Here is a 13,615-nt window from a genome sequence, read left to right as displayed (position 1 = left end):
AGGCTCTGTCTTGAACTGTGCCCATCTTGGGGGTCCGGCTCCCCACCATCCACCAGGATGGGGGGTGGCCAGGAGGAAGCCTGATTTGCTTCTGGGTTGGCATTGTTGTCCCTGGAGAGGGGACCGGAGGGTGCCTTCCTGTCCCCGGGTGCTCCGTGCAGAGGGAATCCCTGCCGGGCTGTCCTGGGTTTGGTTTGAAATCTGAGAGCTCAGTATCAGGGCTTGGGGGGCCCACAATGAGGGGGTTCCCTTGCTTGTGAGATCTAGCTGTACTCTTGGCAATGTTCTGGGCAAGCCAACAGGACCATCCCTTGTCTTCTCTGTCCTCGAGGCTTCTCCTGTCTCTGTGGCTGCAGCGGGAGGTCTGCCCCTGCCTTCCCCAGCCCTGGCCCCCCTCTTGCCAACTTTGCCTCCACCCCCGCCCCCACGTGTCCCATCTGAAAGGGGATTTAGTGTCCTGTGTCCTGATTGGTGACAAAGCCCCAACCCAGGAGCACAGTCTGTGTATCTGTAACAGCCTCTCATCTCTGACCCCAGGAAGGAGTGAGGCATAATGACCGCTCTCTTGGCAGTGGGCGGGGGGTGGGGGTGGCGAGGGCACCCTGGAGTGGGGAGCCATTGCCCGTTCTGCCTCATTCTGCCTCGGCCACTTCCTTCTTCACTGCCGTCCGCCTCCTGCTTCCTTCCCTCCCTGGACGGCCCTTCCTTCCTGACCCGTGGCATGGGACAGTGTTCCGGGGCCCTTCTGGAGCCCAGGCCTCTTCCGGTGGGTGAGGCAGAGCCCTCTTGAGCCAGCTGAACCCCGGGGATGGTGTTATAGGGAGCAACGGGACCTCCTGGGAACCCGAGACCAGATCACAGCAGAACTGGGGCTTGTGGGAAGCGGAACTAGGTGGGAGTCTCCGGGGGTGGGGGGTATCTGTTCCGGCCGGAGCAGGACGGGACGTGTGGTGGGCCTGCTCCTGTCCGAGGCACCTGGGTGTCCCCCGAGGACTTCTGCTCGGTTCCCATGTCTGTCCTGCATTGGTGGGAATGTTTGAGCAGCCGTAACAAGTCAGGCTCTGAGCTGCTTCCTGGGGTTCGTGGGTGACCGGCCTGCATGGCTCCCAGCCACTGCACCTGGGCCACACTGGCCCGTGTCTCAGAGATAGCCTGAGGCGGGGGCTCATCGTTGCTGGAGAAGCAGCAACAGACTCACGGCAGAGCTCTGACAGATGTGCAGAGGGCGGCCCGGCGAAGGGGAGGGCATCTCTCCTCCTGACCCCAGCCCTTGTGGCAGTGTTCTCGGGCACCTGCCTGTGTTCCCGGGGAGGACTCCCTGCTGACCAGCACCCTTTCCTCTTCCCTCAGCGGCCAGGGAGCATGCGGAGCCCCCGGTGCTAAGGCCACTGCCGGGCATGGAGGGCCCAGTGGAGGAGCCAGCCCCGGAGGGGAGAGGGCCCACAGCGGCACCTTCGGGAGGCAGCGGTGGTGGTGGCCACAAGGTCCCGAGAGTGGCCATGAGTGCATCCGTCGTCTGGGAGCGAGCAGGGCCCAAGGAGGCCAAGGCTATGGTCGGAGGTGGTGAGTATAGTGCACGCCGTCTGCCCATTGTCCCACAGCCCATGAATGGCACAGGGTCTGCACGGTCAGTGGGTGTGTGGGGACAGATGCCTGTGCCCAGTGAGTCACCGTGAGGGACGAGGGCCCCAATAGTGTTTCTCCAGGAACACAAGTGTGTCAGTGATCAGAAAACCGGCACGTCAAAGGGGGAGGGTCCAGAAAGTTCTGGAACGGCGCCCCCCCACCCCAGGCCAAGAGGGCACGTGACTCCTCGGTGAGTGACAGCTTCAGAAGGGCTGAGACACAGCCCTGTCAGCCCGAAAGCCAGGGTTCCTTTTGGGCTGCCCCCTTCTGTCTGTGGTCAGCAGACGGTCAGCAGACGGTCAACAGCAGGACAGTATCCCCTGAGCAAGTCCACATCTCTGTCCCCAAATATGTAGCAAAAGTGATTTTGCGGGTGGTGTTAAGTGAGAACCTGAAGATGGGAAGGTAAGCCCGGGGTCCGAATTGGAGACCTTGACGTTGGCCTGGCTTCTGGCTTGGAAGGTAGAATCAGAGCCACAGGCCAAGGGTGCAGGCCGACTCCCCTGGGAGCTGGGGACATGCTCTCCCCACGGAGCCTCCAGGAGGTACCAGCTCTGCTCATGCTTTGGTTTTAGCCAGTGAGATGGTTCCCGAATCCAGCCCAGCAACACAACACACTGGTTTGTTTTCAGAGGCCTCCAAGCGTCGTCTGTTAGAGCCAGGGAGAGCCTCACACCCCCTGTGTCCTCCTTGGGCCTTTGTGACCTAGGGGCAGGGACGTGAGGGGTGGGGGTTTGTACTGGTGTGGACACACCTTGTTTCTTCCAGATTACCAGGGGCATTATGCCCTCACAGCCCAGAGTTGCCTGTTCTGATCTTGACCCCACTGTGCTCTGTTACAGATGCCACTCCTCCCCCTGGTGGCTCCGGGCTGGCTTCTGGGACCCCTCCAGTCCAGATGGGCACCTACCCCACAGGTAGACCTGCGTGGGCACCACAGAGTGTGGCAGGGTTTAGTCCGGGTGGAGCCGTGAATGTGGGCTCCCTGGGTGTGCCCCCTTCCCACTGCAGGTTCAGGAATGTCTAGTCCCCAGACCCCCAAACTGGGGATCACTGTGGGGGAGGGGAGGATGCTAACATGAAGATGGCCAGGTCCCGCGCCCAGGTTCCGATTTGGCCTTGCTGCGAGATAGGGCCCAGGACTGCACTTCCACTGGGGGCCTGAAGGCTGAGTCCATTGCCCCAGAGGCTGGGCCACATGAAGGGGCGAGACTCTGGAGAGGGGTCGCATGTGGGACGTGTGGGAAAACCAGACCAACCAGCTCACTGTGCTGTGGGCGGGCTGTGGGGGGTGCAAAGGGAGGGGCAGGGCCCCTGGGAGAGGTGGCCAGGACAGCATCTGGGGAGGGGGCTCCGAGGATTGGCAGGATTTCTGTATGGCGCACACGAGGGGAGGCAGCCCTGTGTGGTAAAGGAAGATGGGGCGGTTAGAAGCCCCCGGACCCTGAGAGCCCACTTGCGGCCCCCAGTGGGGGTGGCCTAGAAACCCCACTGTTGCTGGCGGTTCACCTTGGTGTTGACACCCGCCTGTCTTCCCACTTCCTTCCGGGGACCCGGTGCTGCCTGTGGTCCACTCACGATGACCAGGGGGTATTGAGCAAGCAGCAGATTATTTTGGGTCTGAAAATGCTGCCCGCCCTCTTACGGGAGAAGGAGGCATCATGTCTCAGAACCAATTGTGAAATGTTGGGCTTGCTTCCTGCTGGGGGAGTGAGTCTGATTCTAGACTCCAGAGGTCTCCATACTGCTCTCCTCTTCCTCCCCCTCCTCCTTGGTCTCTTTCTCCCCCCTCCTCTCTCCCTTCCCATCTCTCTCCTCCCCTTTCCCTTCTCCTGCTCCCACTCCCTTCTCCCATGTCCCCTCCACCCCTTTGGAGTAGCTCATGCTCTGGGGCTCTCAGAAACACAGTTGGGGGGTCCTCTTAGGGGGCAGGGATGCAGGCGGGCAAGGGGCGTAGATGTGAACTGTAGAGCAGCCTTGTTGGAGGCCAAGATTTGTTTTGGAAAGAGTGCTCCACATGGACCATGTGCAAAGGCCCTGGGGCAGTGTGTGTCTTAGGGGGAGGGATGTCCTAGAGAGCCTGGAGCGGCCCCAGCGTAGAGGGGAGGGAGAGAAGAAGTGATGGGGGCAGAGTAGAGCCAGAGGCTTGAGGCTGTGCTGGTAGGAAGGTAGAAAGAGCTTGCATCTTACTATCCCTGAGCAGGAAAAGCCTGCATCCATGCCGCCCAGTATGGGAGCCACACAGTTTATATTTTCATTTAACTTAAATAAAATGAAAAATCTGATTGCCACAGTTGCACTGGCCATATTTCCAGAGCTCAAAGGCTCGACATGGCTGGAGGTGGCCTGGGAGGGTTGAGAGCAGGGCGTGCAGCCAGCCAGAGCTCCCTGTCAGGGGGCCCTGGGGTTCTCCGTGGATCAGAGGACTGCGTGGTGGGAGGGCAGGGCCTGGACAGCTGCCTGGGGCAGACCTATAGGACCTGGGCCACAGAGAGGGGGCCCACTGTGGGTTCACCTGGTTTTGCAGTTCATGGGGGGACTCAGGTGCTATGTGGTGCAGGGAGGTGTCCTTGGTCTGAACCAGGTGGGGGCTGGGGCCCCCTTTGGAAATGGGAACGACAGGGTGGGGTTGGGGTTGGCTTAGAGGACAAGATGGTGAGTCCTGGGACGCCTGTGGGTGATCTTCTGGTGCTTGAAGGCCCCTGTCTGGTGTGGTGGGGAGGTCGGGGCTGGAGGTCACAGTGACTCTGGTGGCTTTGCTGAGTGCTAGCTCCGTGCTGCCCTTCCCAGACCTGACCTTGCAGCTATTGGCCGTGCGGAGGAAGACGGGGCTGCTGGACCCCGGCCTGCAGCAGACCGTGAGGAGCCGGCTCCGCCTGCTGGAAAATGATAGCCGGGAGGTGGCCCGTGCACTGGGGGTGAGTGCGGCTTCCCGGGGGGCCTGGGAGGTTGGAGGGGGTGGGGCCCCTTGGAGGGGCTCCAAAGCTGAGAAGGGGGACAGAGGACGGGGTGGACCTAGGAGGAGGGCTCTTGATGTTCAGCTCTCTGTTGCTGAGGGGCCAAGGCCACAAAAAGGGAAGACGCCCCTAGAACTCACCACGTGGTGGCACTGTGATTGTCCCTGGCTATTCTCCTGGATGTCTGGGTCAGGGAGCCACTGATCACACCTGCAGATCCAGCCACATGTGGCCCATGGTGCTCCCAGGGTCTCCTCTCTTTCTCCGTGCTCCCGACCCTGCTGAGATTCTTAATGTCTCTGTCATGGGGAACGGAAGGGACTGGCGTGTGCTGATCTTACTCTGATGAGGGGGCCAGGCCCCTGTTGGCCTCTGCACAGTGGACTTTCAGGCAGGACCATGGCCCACGAGGGCGCTGGGCTGGGCAGCCACCAGGTGACCTTGTAGTAAGCCTGCCTGACCTTGGCCTCTGTAAACCCAGTTTCCCCAGCCACCCGTCAGGGATATTTGGTGAGGTGTGGATCCTGCAAACGGCCGGGAATCTCAGCCCAGTGCTCTGCCGCGGGGCCGCCCTGAGTGACGCCAGGCCAGGGGCAGAACCGCAGCTGTGCCATGTACTAAGGGTCAGACCCCAGATAAGAAACGTGGCCTTAGTTTCCGGTCTGTCAAGCAGACCCCAGACTAGCACCCTTCCCTCGCACAAGTACCCTGTGCCTTCTAAATGCTGGTGTTCAGTTCATGCCCGATCGCCCCCTGGGCGTTCATGGGATGGGAGTCAGAGGAGGGGGCGCTGGAGTTCGGACAGTCCCCGCATCAGTGCTGTGGGAAGGGCTGGGAGGCAGGGTTGGGTTGCGTAGGGCTAAGAGTCCAGCCTGCTGGGAGAACCTGCTTGTCATGGAGGGTGGGGTGGAGCATGGAGCCCCCAGGGGCTCCAGGAAGGAGCAGGGCATGGCACAGGCACTGGGGAGCCATGGCTGGCTTGAGAGCCCCCCTCGGGTCGTAAAGGAATTGGCTCTGGACTTCCACCCCCGCCTGGTCACCTGTGCAAAATGTTTCTGTTGTGTGGCTCTGTCCTCTGGGTGATCAGATGCCCAAACACCCCTACTCGGGACTGTTTTTTCCCCTTAGGAGTTGTCAGCCAGGCTGCTATCTATCCACAGTGACCAGGCACGGATCGTGGTGACCTTTAAGACTTTTGAGGAAATCTGGAAGTTCTCCACCTACCACGCTCTTGGTAAAGTGGGACCCCTCTCAGAGCAGTTGTGGGAACTCCACTCAGAGGACACTTGTCACACACTGACCAGGCGATTACTGTAGTAAATCGGGCTTTAGCCAGGGATGGCTCACACGGAGCAGTGGGACTCGGGAGTCCATGCGCACCTGCTTGGGGAGCGGTGGTGTGATGGGAGGCGGGGGCGTGCAGAATCTGTGCCAGAAGGTGGGCCGCCTTCCGAGTCCTTCTCGGGCTGAGCTGGGTGCAGGACTTTGCATAGCCAGACCCCGAGGGAGGCTGAGCTCAGACCCGCTGAGCACAGACATGGTGGTTTTCAGCCCAAAGAGCTTTCTTTCTAAAGCAGTTCTGTCCATTGGGCGGCGTCTGTGGGGTCTGGCTGCGTCCTCTGGGGAACTGCTCCAATACCTCGGTCCGAGGCTGGGAGACTGGAAAATAAGAGTGACAGTGTCTTGAGTGTCTTGTGCTGGGCCCGTGCCAACCCCCGGCGCATGTGCTCGCCTTGAATGCTCCTGCCCCATCTTGTGGGTGAGGAGACTGAGGGTCATTCAGGTGACTTGTCCTTGTCCACACTTGCCAGGACACAGGGAAGTCCAGGCTGTCTCACACAGCCCTGACGGTCAGACCAGGGGCCTGTCTGGGTTGTAGATGTCCCGTGAGTCCCAAGGCAGAACAGGGCTCCCCAAGCCTTGCTTTGGAGCCTGCTGGTGACCTGGTCCATCTGGCCCCCCAGGCTTCACTCATCACTGCCTAGAAAACCTGCTTGTGGACCAGGTCTTCTGGCTGCTCTCGCCTAGTGAGGACGAGGAGACAGCTGTCCACGTCCACGTGGACCAGGAGGCCTTGACACGGACGCACGAGAGCCTCCTCGCCCAGGAAGGTGAGCGCCGCATGGAGACGGAGACATCGGCTGGCTCCATGCTCTGCGGGGGATGCCCGGTGGGGAAGGGCCCTGGAGGCTGTGGCGCACCTGGGAAGACTGATGGGGCCTTATCATGCAGGGAGAAGTAATTATGGGCGACCCCAGGCCTCGTCATTCTGCTGTGACGACCTGATCAGGCTCCCGGGGAAATAATAGTGAAAGTGCTTCTGAAGAGGCATGCCCACCCCGAGGTCCTGACCTGAAACTGCTTTGAGTGCCAAGGTGGCCTCATCCTTGGGTGTGATTCAGCAGCAGATGGAGCCCAGAGCTGCCTGTCTTAGCCTGGCCTCAGAGAGGAGAGGAGGCCAGGCTCTCAGCAGAGGTCCACACACACAGGATCCCTGAGATCGCAGGTCGGGCCCTTCAGACGGGGAAACTGAGGCCCTGAGGGTCTGAGGCTGGGGGAGGCATGCGGAGCAGGAATGAGCAGAGCCTGGGGCCGGGGAGACCCGAAGCAGGGCTTCCTTCACACATGTCACCTGACAGGACTGGCGGGTCCCACTTGGAGGACTGTCCAGCCACACTGAAGGACGGTCTCCGTCCCTCTAAAGGTCCTTTCTTCGTCTTGTGTCCTGACCACCGCGTGCGGGTGAAGACCAGCCCCCAGGGTGCAGGGAGCGGCCCCCAGGCACTCAGGCGAGGCTCGAGGGTTCTCCAGGGAGAGGCAGCCCCGGCAGTGGACCCTTCTGCTCCTGGCTCCAGCACGTCCTCTGAGGACATGGCAGCGGCAGCTGCTCCAGAAACTTTGATTCCATTTCATCAGTAGGTACCGACCTTTGTTTCTCTGCTTCCTGCCCATCCCACGGGTTGCTGGCTCATGGAGACCCATGTATGCTCCTGTTCTGTGGCTCCTACTGTGTGGCTGTGGGCTCCTACCTGCATGAGGAGGCTGTTGTTCCCAGATGGAGCTGTGTGGGCAGGAGGATACCGTACAGAGCTTTTGCTTCATATTCTGGCTCATTATTATTATTTTTCTAAGTAGTCGGCTTCATGCCCAGCATGGAGCCCCATGCGGGGCTTGAACTCATGACGCTGAGATCAAGCCCTGAGCCGAAATCCAGAGCTAGACGCTTAGCCCTTTGGAGCCCCCCAGTACCCCTACTCTGGCTTGTTCTAGAAAGCTTCTGAGGGAATTAGCTGCGTAATGTGTAGACACAAGGCAGATAGTCTGGGGAGGGTGAGGACGGGTAGCACAGACACTCCTCACATGCTGAATGTGGGGTGTTAACAGGGCTTGGAGCTTCCTGGCAGCCAAAGCAAAGAGAGAAACTCGATGACCTGAAGTTCAGAAGCTGTGAACTAAGAGGCAGTGGCTCAGCTCCTGTCCTGGGTGAATGAAGGGAGGGCCCCCAGGATGCCAGCCGGGGGGGGGGGCGGCAGGAGGCACCTGAGTGGGACAGCACAGGGATCCCTGCAGGTTGTGCTGCATGCATGGGCCTGACGTGTGTGTGTGTTTAATCGGTCAGGTAGTGGAATTTGCTCGGGTCCCTGGGGGCGGCTGATCTGAGCAGTTGACACAGTTTGAACTTTCCCTGAAATCCTTTCTTGTCCCTCTCCAGGTGGGCTCTTAGGGTCCCCTGGGACCCCATCGACGACTCTGTGAGTGGACCTGTGACATCAGATATCTCACTGATGGGTAAATGCTTTCACTGGCCTTTCTGCCCTGGGAAAAGGGGTGGTCGACTTGGGGCAGGCACCAGCATTCTGGAAGCTTCTGTGTTCACCCTGAATCCTCCATAAGCTGGAGGAGGTGGTTAGACTCCTGTCCAGTTGGTGCTGCAACAGCTAAGGCTCAGAGAGATCCCATGGGTTGGTCTAAATTCATGTTACGTGGTACAGTGAAGCCAGGGCAGGTCCCTGGCTTGCTTCTTAGGTTTTCTCTTGAAAAGACAGCATGGGCCCTTGGCTTGGGGCTCCTGGTCCAGTGCTCTCTGCTCTGCCCCAAGCTGGCTGCTGCAGGGATGGCCTTGTGTACCTGCTCAGTGAATATAATGCCCCATGGAAGAGGGACCTATGTTTATTGCATCTGCCCTGGGGGGTTTCCTGGCCTGACCTCACCAGCATAGGACAGAGGAGAAATCCCTGACCATGGTGGGGGGGGGCACCCTTGGGCCTCAGTTTCTTTTCCTCAGTGTAGGGATCAAGTGCCCCCTCCAGGGACCACTAGAGGCCCAGCCCCTTGGGTGCAGAGGCCATGCTTCATCGCAACCTTGATCACCCATTCCTGGGAGAGAGCCCCCTGGGTCTGCCCCCAGCGCTGACCGTGTGACCCTCCCCATCCCCTTCCCCTCCCCCCGCAGCCACAGGCCTGGCCACAGCGGTGGCAGACGACCAGGGCTCCGGGCCTGAAGAAATGACCTTCTGCAGCGGCGACGTCATCGAGGTCCTGGGCGCCCAGGTGCCCGGCCTGCCCTGGTGCCTGGGCCGGCACACGGCCTCAGGCCAGGTCGGGTTTGTGCGGACGAGTCTCATCAGTGTGCAGGGCCAAGTATCTGAGTGAGTAGCTGAGGCTCTGCCCCCTCCTAAGCCCGCCCTTGTGCCCTGGTGGGGGGCTGCTCCCTGAAATCCCATTGTGTTCGTGCTGCCGTGACTGTCAGGGCTGAGAACGTAGAGAGCTCTTCTGGCCCAGTTCTCTGCTCCATCCTCCTGTGCCCCCCACCCCCGCCTTGGGTCTTCCTAGAAGGACATGAGGCACTGGCTCAGGGCCTCCCTCCTCCAGTGTGACCTCATCCTAGCTAATTACACCTGCAAAGACCCTTTATTGAATTCTGCTTGTCCCCACTGTGTGGCCCCAGGCAGCAGCAGGGGCATCCTGGAGAGCGATCCACGAGCACTGCTGCGCCCCTCTGTGGTGCCTTTCTGTTCCCTTGGCCTTGAGCTTCTATGGTGAAGGCCTCAGACAGGGAGCCTGGCTGGCCATCCACGGGGACTCCCAGCACCAGGAAGGTGCGGCAAAGTCTGACCTCCTCTCTCTGTTGAAATGTGTTTCTGCACTAACTTCACCTTCAGGACCCTCTCTCTGCCAGCCCTCACAGCTGGCATTCCTTGGAGTCCTGCCTGGGGACCCTGGGTCTAGACGATTCCTGTCACGTCTCTGGGTGGGGGGGCGGGGGTTGCACAACTTCTGCATTGATGGCTGGGTTCTGCATGGCTTAAACCCACCCTGACCTTGTCCAGGCTCTGAGCTGGATGAGCTCGTCTGTTCCCTCCCTGACTGCAGGGTGATGGGGCTGGTGGAGAGCCCGGCACGTTGTTGTTCGCTCAGCATGTGTTGACAGAATATCCATCCTGTCTATTCCAGACCCTGCGTTTTCATCCTTTGTTCAGTGAGCAAACTGGTGGCCGAGCTTTCCCCCACTCTCATGCATTATTTCAGACTTAGGGTAAAGTTGCAAAGAGGGCAGGGAATTCATCTCTTCAGCCAGATTGCCCAGATATGAGTGTGTTAATGACAGTTTCCCCCATTTCCTTGCGTATGAACCCCACGCAAGTTGGCTCTAACATGCTGCCTCTTTTCCTGGTGAGTGGGGTGGCATATCCCCAACACCGGGGCACTCTGCTGTGTCCCCACAATCGGGAGATGACCCTGCTGCAGAGCTGCTCTCTGCGGACCACGCTGAGATTGTGCCAGCATCCCAGTCCTTGCCCTCTAAACCCAGAGAAAGTTCCAGACCACGTGGCACCAGGCTCTCTTGAATCAGAGACAGGTCCTTCATCTCCTTGTCCTTCGGGACGCCCGCCCCTGAGGAATACAGGCCTGGTGTTTGGTTGGGTGTTCAGACGCTGCTATGAGATTTTCTGCAGCATCTCAAAATAGCTCCTTCCAGTCTCAAAGTGCTTTTCAGAGTTTCATACTATGCTGCTAATTCAGTCCTATAAGGTGCAGATCGCCTCTTCCTTCTCTCCTTGCTCTGCTTCCCGTTTTCTGTCTCTCTGACTTGGAGCAGGCTCGTGCCTGGTGTTTGTGTGGGGTGCCGTAGGGAGCACCCACACAGGCCGTAATTGGAGCCGCAGGAGCTCAGGATGGGGAGGGACTGATTCTGTCCACAGCTGTCAACCACCCGCCTGGCAGGGGAAGGGGCAATTGAAGTGGGACCTTGCAGGCTGCCTAGAAGCTCACTAGAGAGTGGAAATGGGTCTTCCTTAGGAAATGTGCCATTTTAAGTAAAGCGCCTTCTTTTTTTCCAGTCTGGAAAATGTGATTTTTCTGAATGAGGAAGAAAAGTCATTCTTCAGCAGTGAAGGGCGCTTTTCTGAGGAAGACGCCAGGCAGCTGCTGAGGAGGGTTTCTGGTATGGACATCTGCACAGTGTACAGCTTGGGTAGGTCACAAGACCTGCAGCCAGCCGCCCCCTCCAGCCAGGTGCCCAGGTCGGTTTCTGTGGGAAGATTCCCAGAAGGACAGGGGAGGGTTTGGAGCCAGACTGCTTTCCCATAGGGCCTCACTGGCTGGTGGCCTCCAGCCCTAGCGCCCCAGCCCCAGATATGGGCGTCCCCCTGTCCCCTCAGTGGAGTGGGATTGTTCTGGCTTCTGTGCACTGTTCACGGTAACCCCCGTATCCGTTCCCTTTCCAGGAGGCCCAGCTTCCTCCGTTGGTCCATAGAGTGCATGAATGCCAACCTCTGGGCACTTAAAAGTGACCAACAGATGCTCTTGCTGCCTGTGGGGCTTCTGGGGCAGTAGACAGACCAGACACAGAGAGAGGGACAGAGAAAGGGGCCCGGAGATGCCTCCAAGTGACCCTGAGGCTCCTTGCTGCCTGAGGAGCATGACCTAGGAGCTACTATCCCTCTGCGGGGGCGGGGGGTAGAATGCAGGCCTGGGGGTGGCCCACTGCCCACAGGCCTCCCTTCCCATGGTCTCTGTGGGAGCGACCGTTCTCCCATTGCAACAGGGCAGGCCTGGGCTCGTATGGCTGGGGTCTGGCAGGGTTGCCTGACCTCTGCGGGGGCCAGGGCTGGACCCCAGGGCTGCCATCCCTTGAAGATAATGCTTCTCCCTTTGACCACACCACCCTGTCCTCAGGGGAGCCATGGCTGTGGGTGAGGTGGGGAGCACGTCAGCAGCAACAGGGGAAATGGCGCCAGAGCAAACTCGCTGGTCGATGGCCGGGGTGCTGTGGTCACCGGTTCCTTCATCCCGCAGATGGAGGGGAGTACATGTGTGCTCACACACACACACACACACACACACAGGTGCACACACCTACACATCACTTGTGCAAACACACGCACACACATCACACACCTGTCCACCGTGCATGCATATCCATGCACACACCAACACAGCATGTGTGCAAACGCATGTGCACATGCCTGCACATCACACACATACACACGCACCTACACATCATACGTGCACACATGCACACACCACACCTCTATACCATGCACGCACATGCGTGCACATACATGTGCAAACACACATGCGTACACACACACCACACATCGCAATGCACATTTACACACACACTTCTCACGGTGTGCATGCTGACGTGCGCCGTGGGAACTTCTCCACCAACAGCCGAGTTAACCTTTCTGGGTTCCCACGGACTGGTTTCTCTTCCTTGAAAGGCAAACTCAGATCTCAGCTGAGCATGTAAGGCCGGCGTATGATGTCTTCTTCTCTCAGGAAGGCCTTCGGCACCAGTCAGTTGGTGGGGGGGGCGCACTGGGGGAGAGGACCTTTTCTGCAGGGGGCCACAGAGCTTCCCGTGAGCATGCACATTTGTCATAGCTGATGTCACACTTCATAGGACGTTTCCCAGCCAACTGCTAGCATCAGCCCATTTTCAGGAGGTGGAAAACAAGGCTTCGGGAAGGCCTGGCCCTGGCACGAGGAGGATGGAGATGTAGGTGGAGCTCCCCCGGTTCCTAGGGAGAGCCCATGAGGCTGAGGGCTGCCTGTGATGGAGAGCGCGCCCCTGTTCCCAGAGCAGTGGCCGCAGAAGCACGCAGTCTCGGGGGAGGGTAGGGGCCGGCAGAGCCTGCTAGTTGGGGATTCTCATCCCCTCATCCAGGGGAGGCTCCAGCCCCACAGTCCCTCAGGCTGCTGCAGTGTTCCTGTCCCTGAGTCACTGCTTCCTCCTGACATGGCCTCTCCTGGGGTGCTAGCCAAGGGTGACGCTTTTCTTCTCTCCAATTTCAGACAGATTAGAAGAAGCCGAGTTTGAACAGCTGGGAGATCAAGGTAAGTTCTTCCCACAGGGCAGAGTCCTGTGTCCCCATGGGGATGGGGCAGGGCTTCCCCGAATGATGAAGGCAGAGATGCAGAGCTGGGTTTGAATGGGGTGCTGGGCAGGGACCTCACACCTCCGTGGGGGAGGATGGTCAGGTGGGGCATCCCCTCCATTGCCTGAGCCCATGCCTGACCAGGGGTTCCTTTCTTGAAACCTAGACCAGTTGAAATCTCTATTTGGAGAGGGTAAGGGGCGTAGGGCCTGGATTTGGAGCTTTGAGCTGCAGAAACCCCTCTAGGACCCGCCTCTTCTTCCCCTGGGAGCTGGTTAAGGGAGAACCCCTCCTCCCTCCACACCTCCATCCCATCCCCCTCCTTCCCCAGACGGTCTGATCAGTGAGATCCTGGGGACTTGAATGCCTGAGGCCCCACTGGGGTTCCCTGGGCATGGGGTCCACTGAGATGGAAACAGGGAAGGGCCACTTTGGGTAATGGACAAGGAATGTTCTGGATATTCCTGGGCTGTTCCTGGCACCCCCTGCAGCTTGGGGCTGGCTGAGTGAGGGGAGGCAGGACCCGGTGGCATTGAGGGGGCTAGGGTCGCATTCACAGCCACGCCTTAGGTAGTTGGGTCAGACATTTGCCCCTGAACCACACTGAATTCTTTCTTACTCGTTTAGTTCTATTTTATTCATTCAATT

General features: G+C 59.3%; 1 protein-coding gene across 5 annotated transcripts in view; it reads left to right on the top strand.

Moving 5' to 3' along the window:
• Positions 1-13,615, top strand: part of SH3TC1 (SH3 domain and tetratricopeptide repeats 1) — a 48,220-nt gene that overhangs the window by 18,021 nt on the left and 16,584 nt on the right. For all 5 annotated transcript variants that reach the window (XR_009400415.1, XM_059380142.1, XM_059380133.1 and 2 more), the window contains exons 2-11: positions 1,351-1,563; positions 2,469-2,543; positions 4,417-4,544; positions 5,712-5,817; positions 6,548-6,694; positions 7,288-7,498; positions 8,296-8,372; positions 9,037-9,232; positions 10,925-11,058; positions 12,885-12,926. Coding sequence is in view for 4 of the 5 variants with exons in the window: in XM_059380142.1 (XP_059236125.1) it covers positions 1,398-1,563; positions 2,469-2,543; positions 4,417-4,544; positions 5,712-5,817; positions 6,548-6,694; positions 7,288-7,498; positions 8,296-8,372; positions 9,037-9,232; positions 10,925-11,058; positions 12,885-12,926 (1,282 nt within the window). In the remaining variant the exon portion in view is untranslated. The remainder of the gene's footprint in view (positions 1-1,350; positions 1,564-2,468; positions 2,544-4,416; positions 4,545-5,711; positions 5,818-6,547; positions 6,695-7,287; positions 7,499-8,295; positions 8,373-9,036; positions 9,233-10,924; positions 11,059-12,884; positions 12,927-13,615) is intronic.

The sequence above is a fragment of the Mustela nigripes genome, chromosome 1, assembly GCF_022355385.1.
Source record: "Mustela nigripes isolate SB6536 chromosome 1, MUSNIG.SB6536, whole genome shotgun sequence".
In the NCBI taxonomy this organism is placed as follows: Eukaryota; Metazoa; Chordata; class Mammalia; order Carnivora; family Mustelidae; genus Mustela; species Mustela nigripes.
Note: the sequence above shows the minus strand (reverse complement) of the source record. Positions and strands in the feature narration are given on the sequence as shown.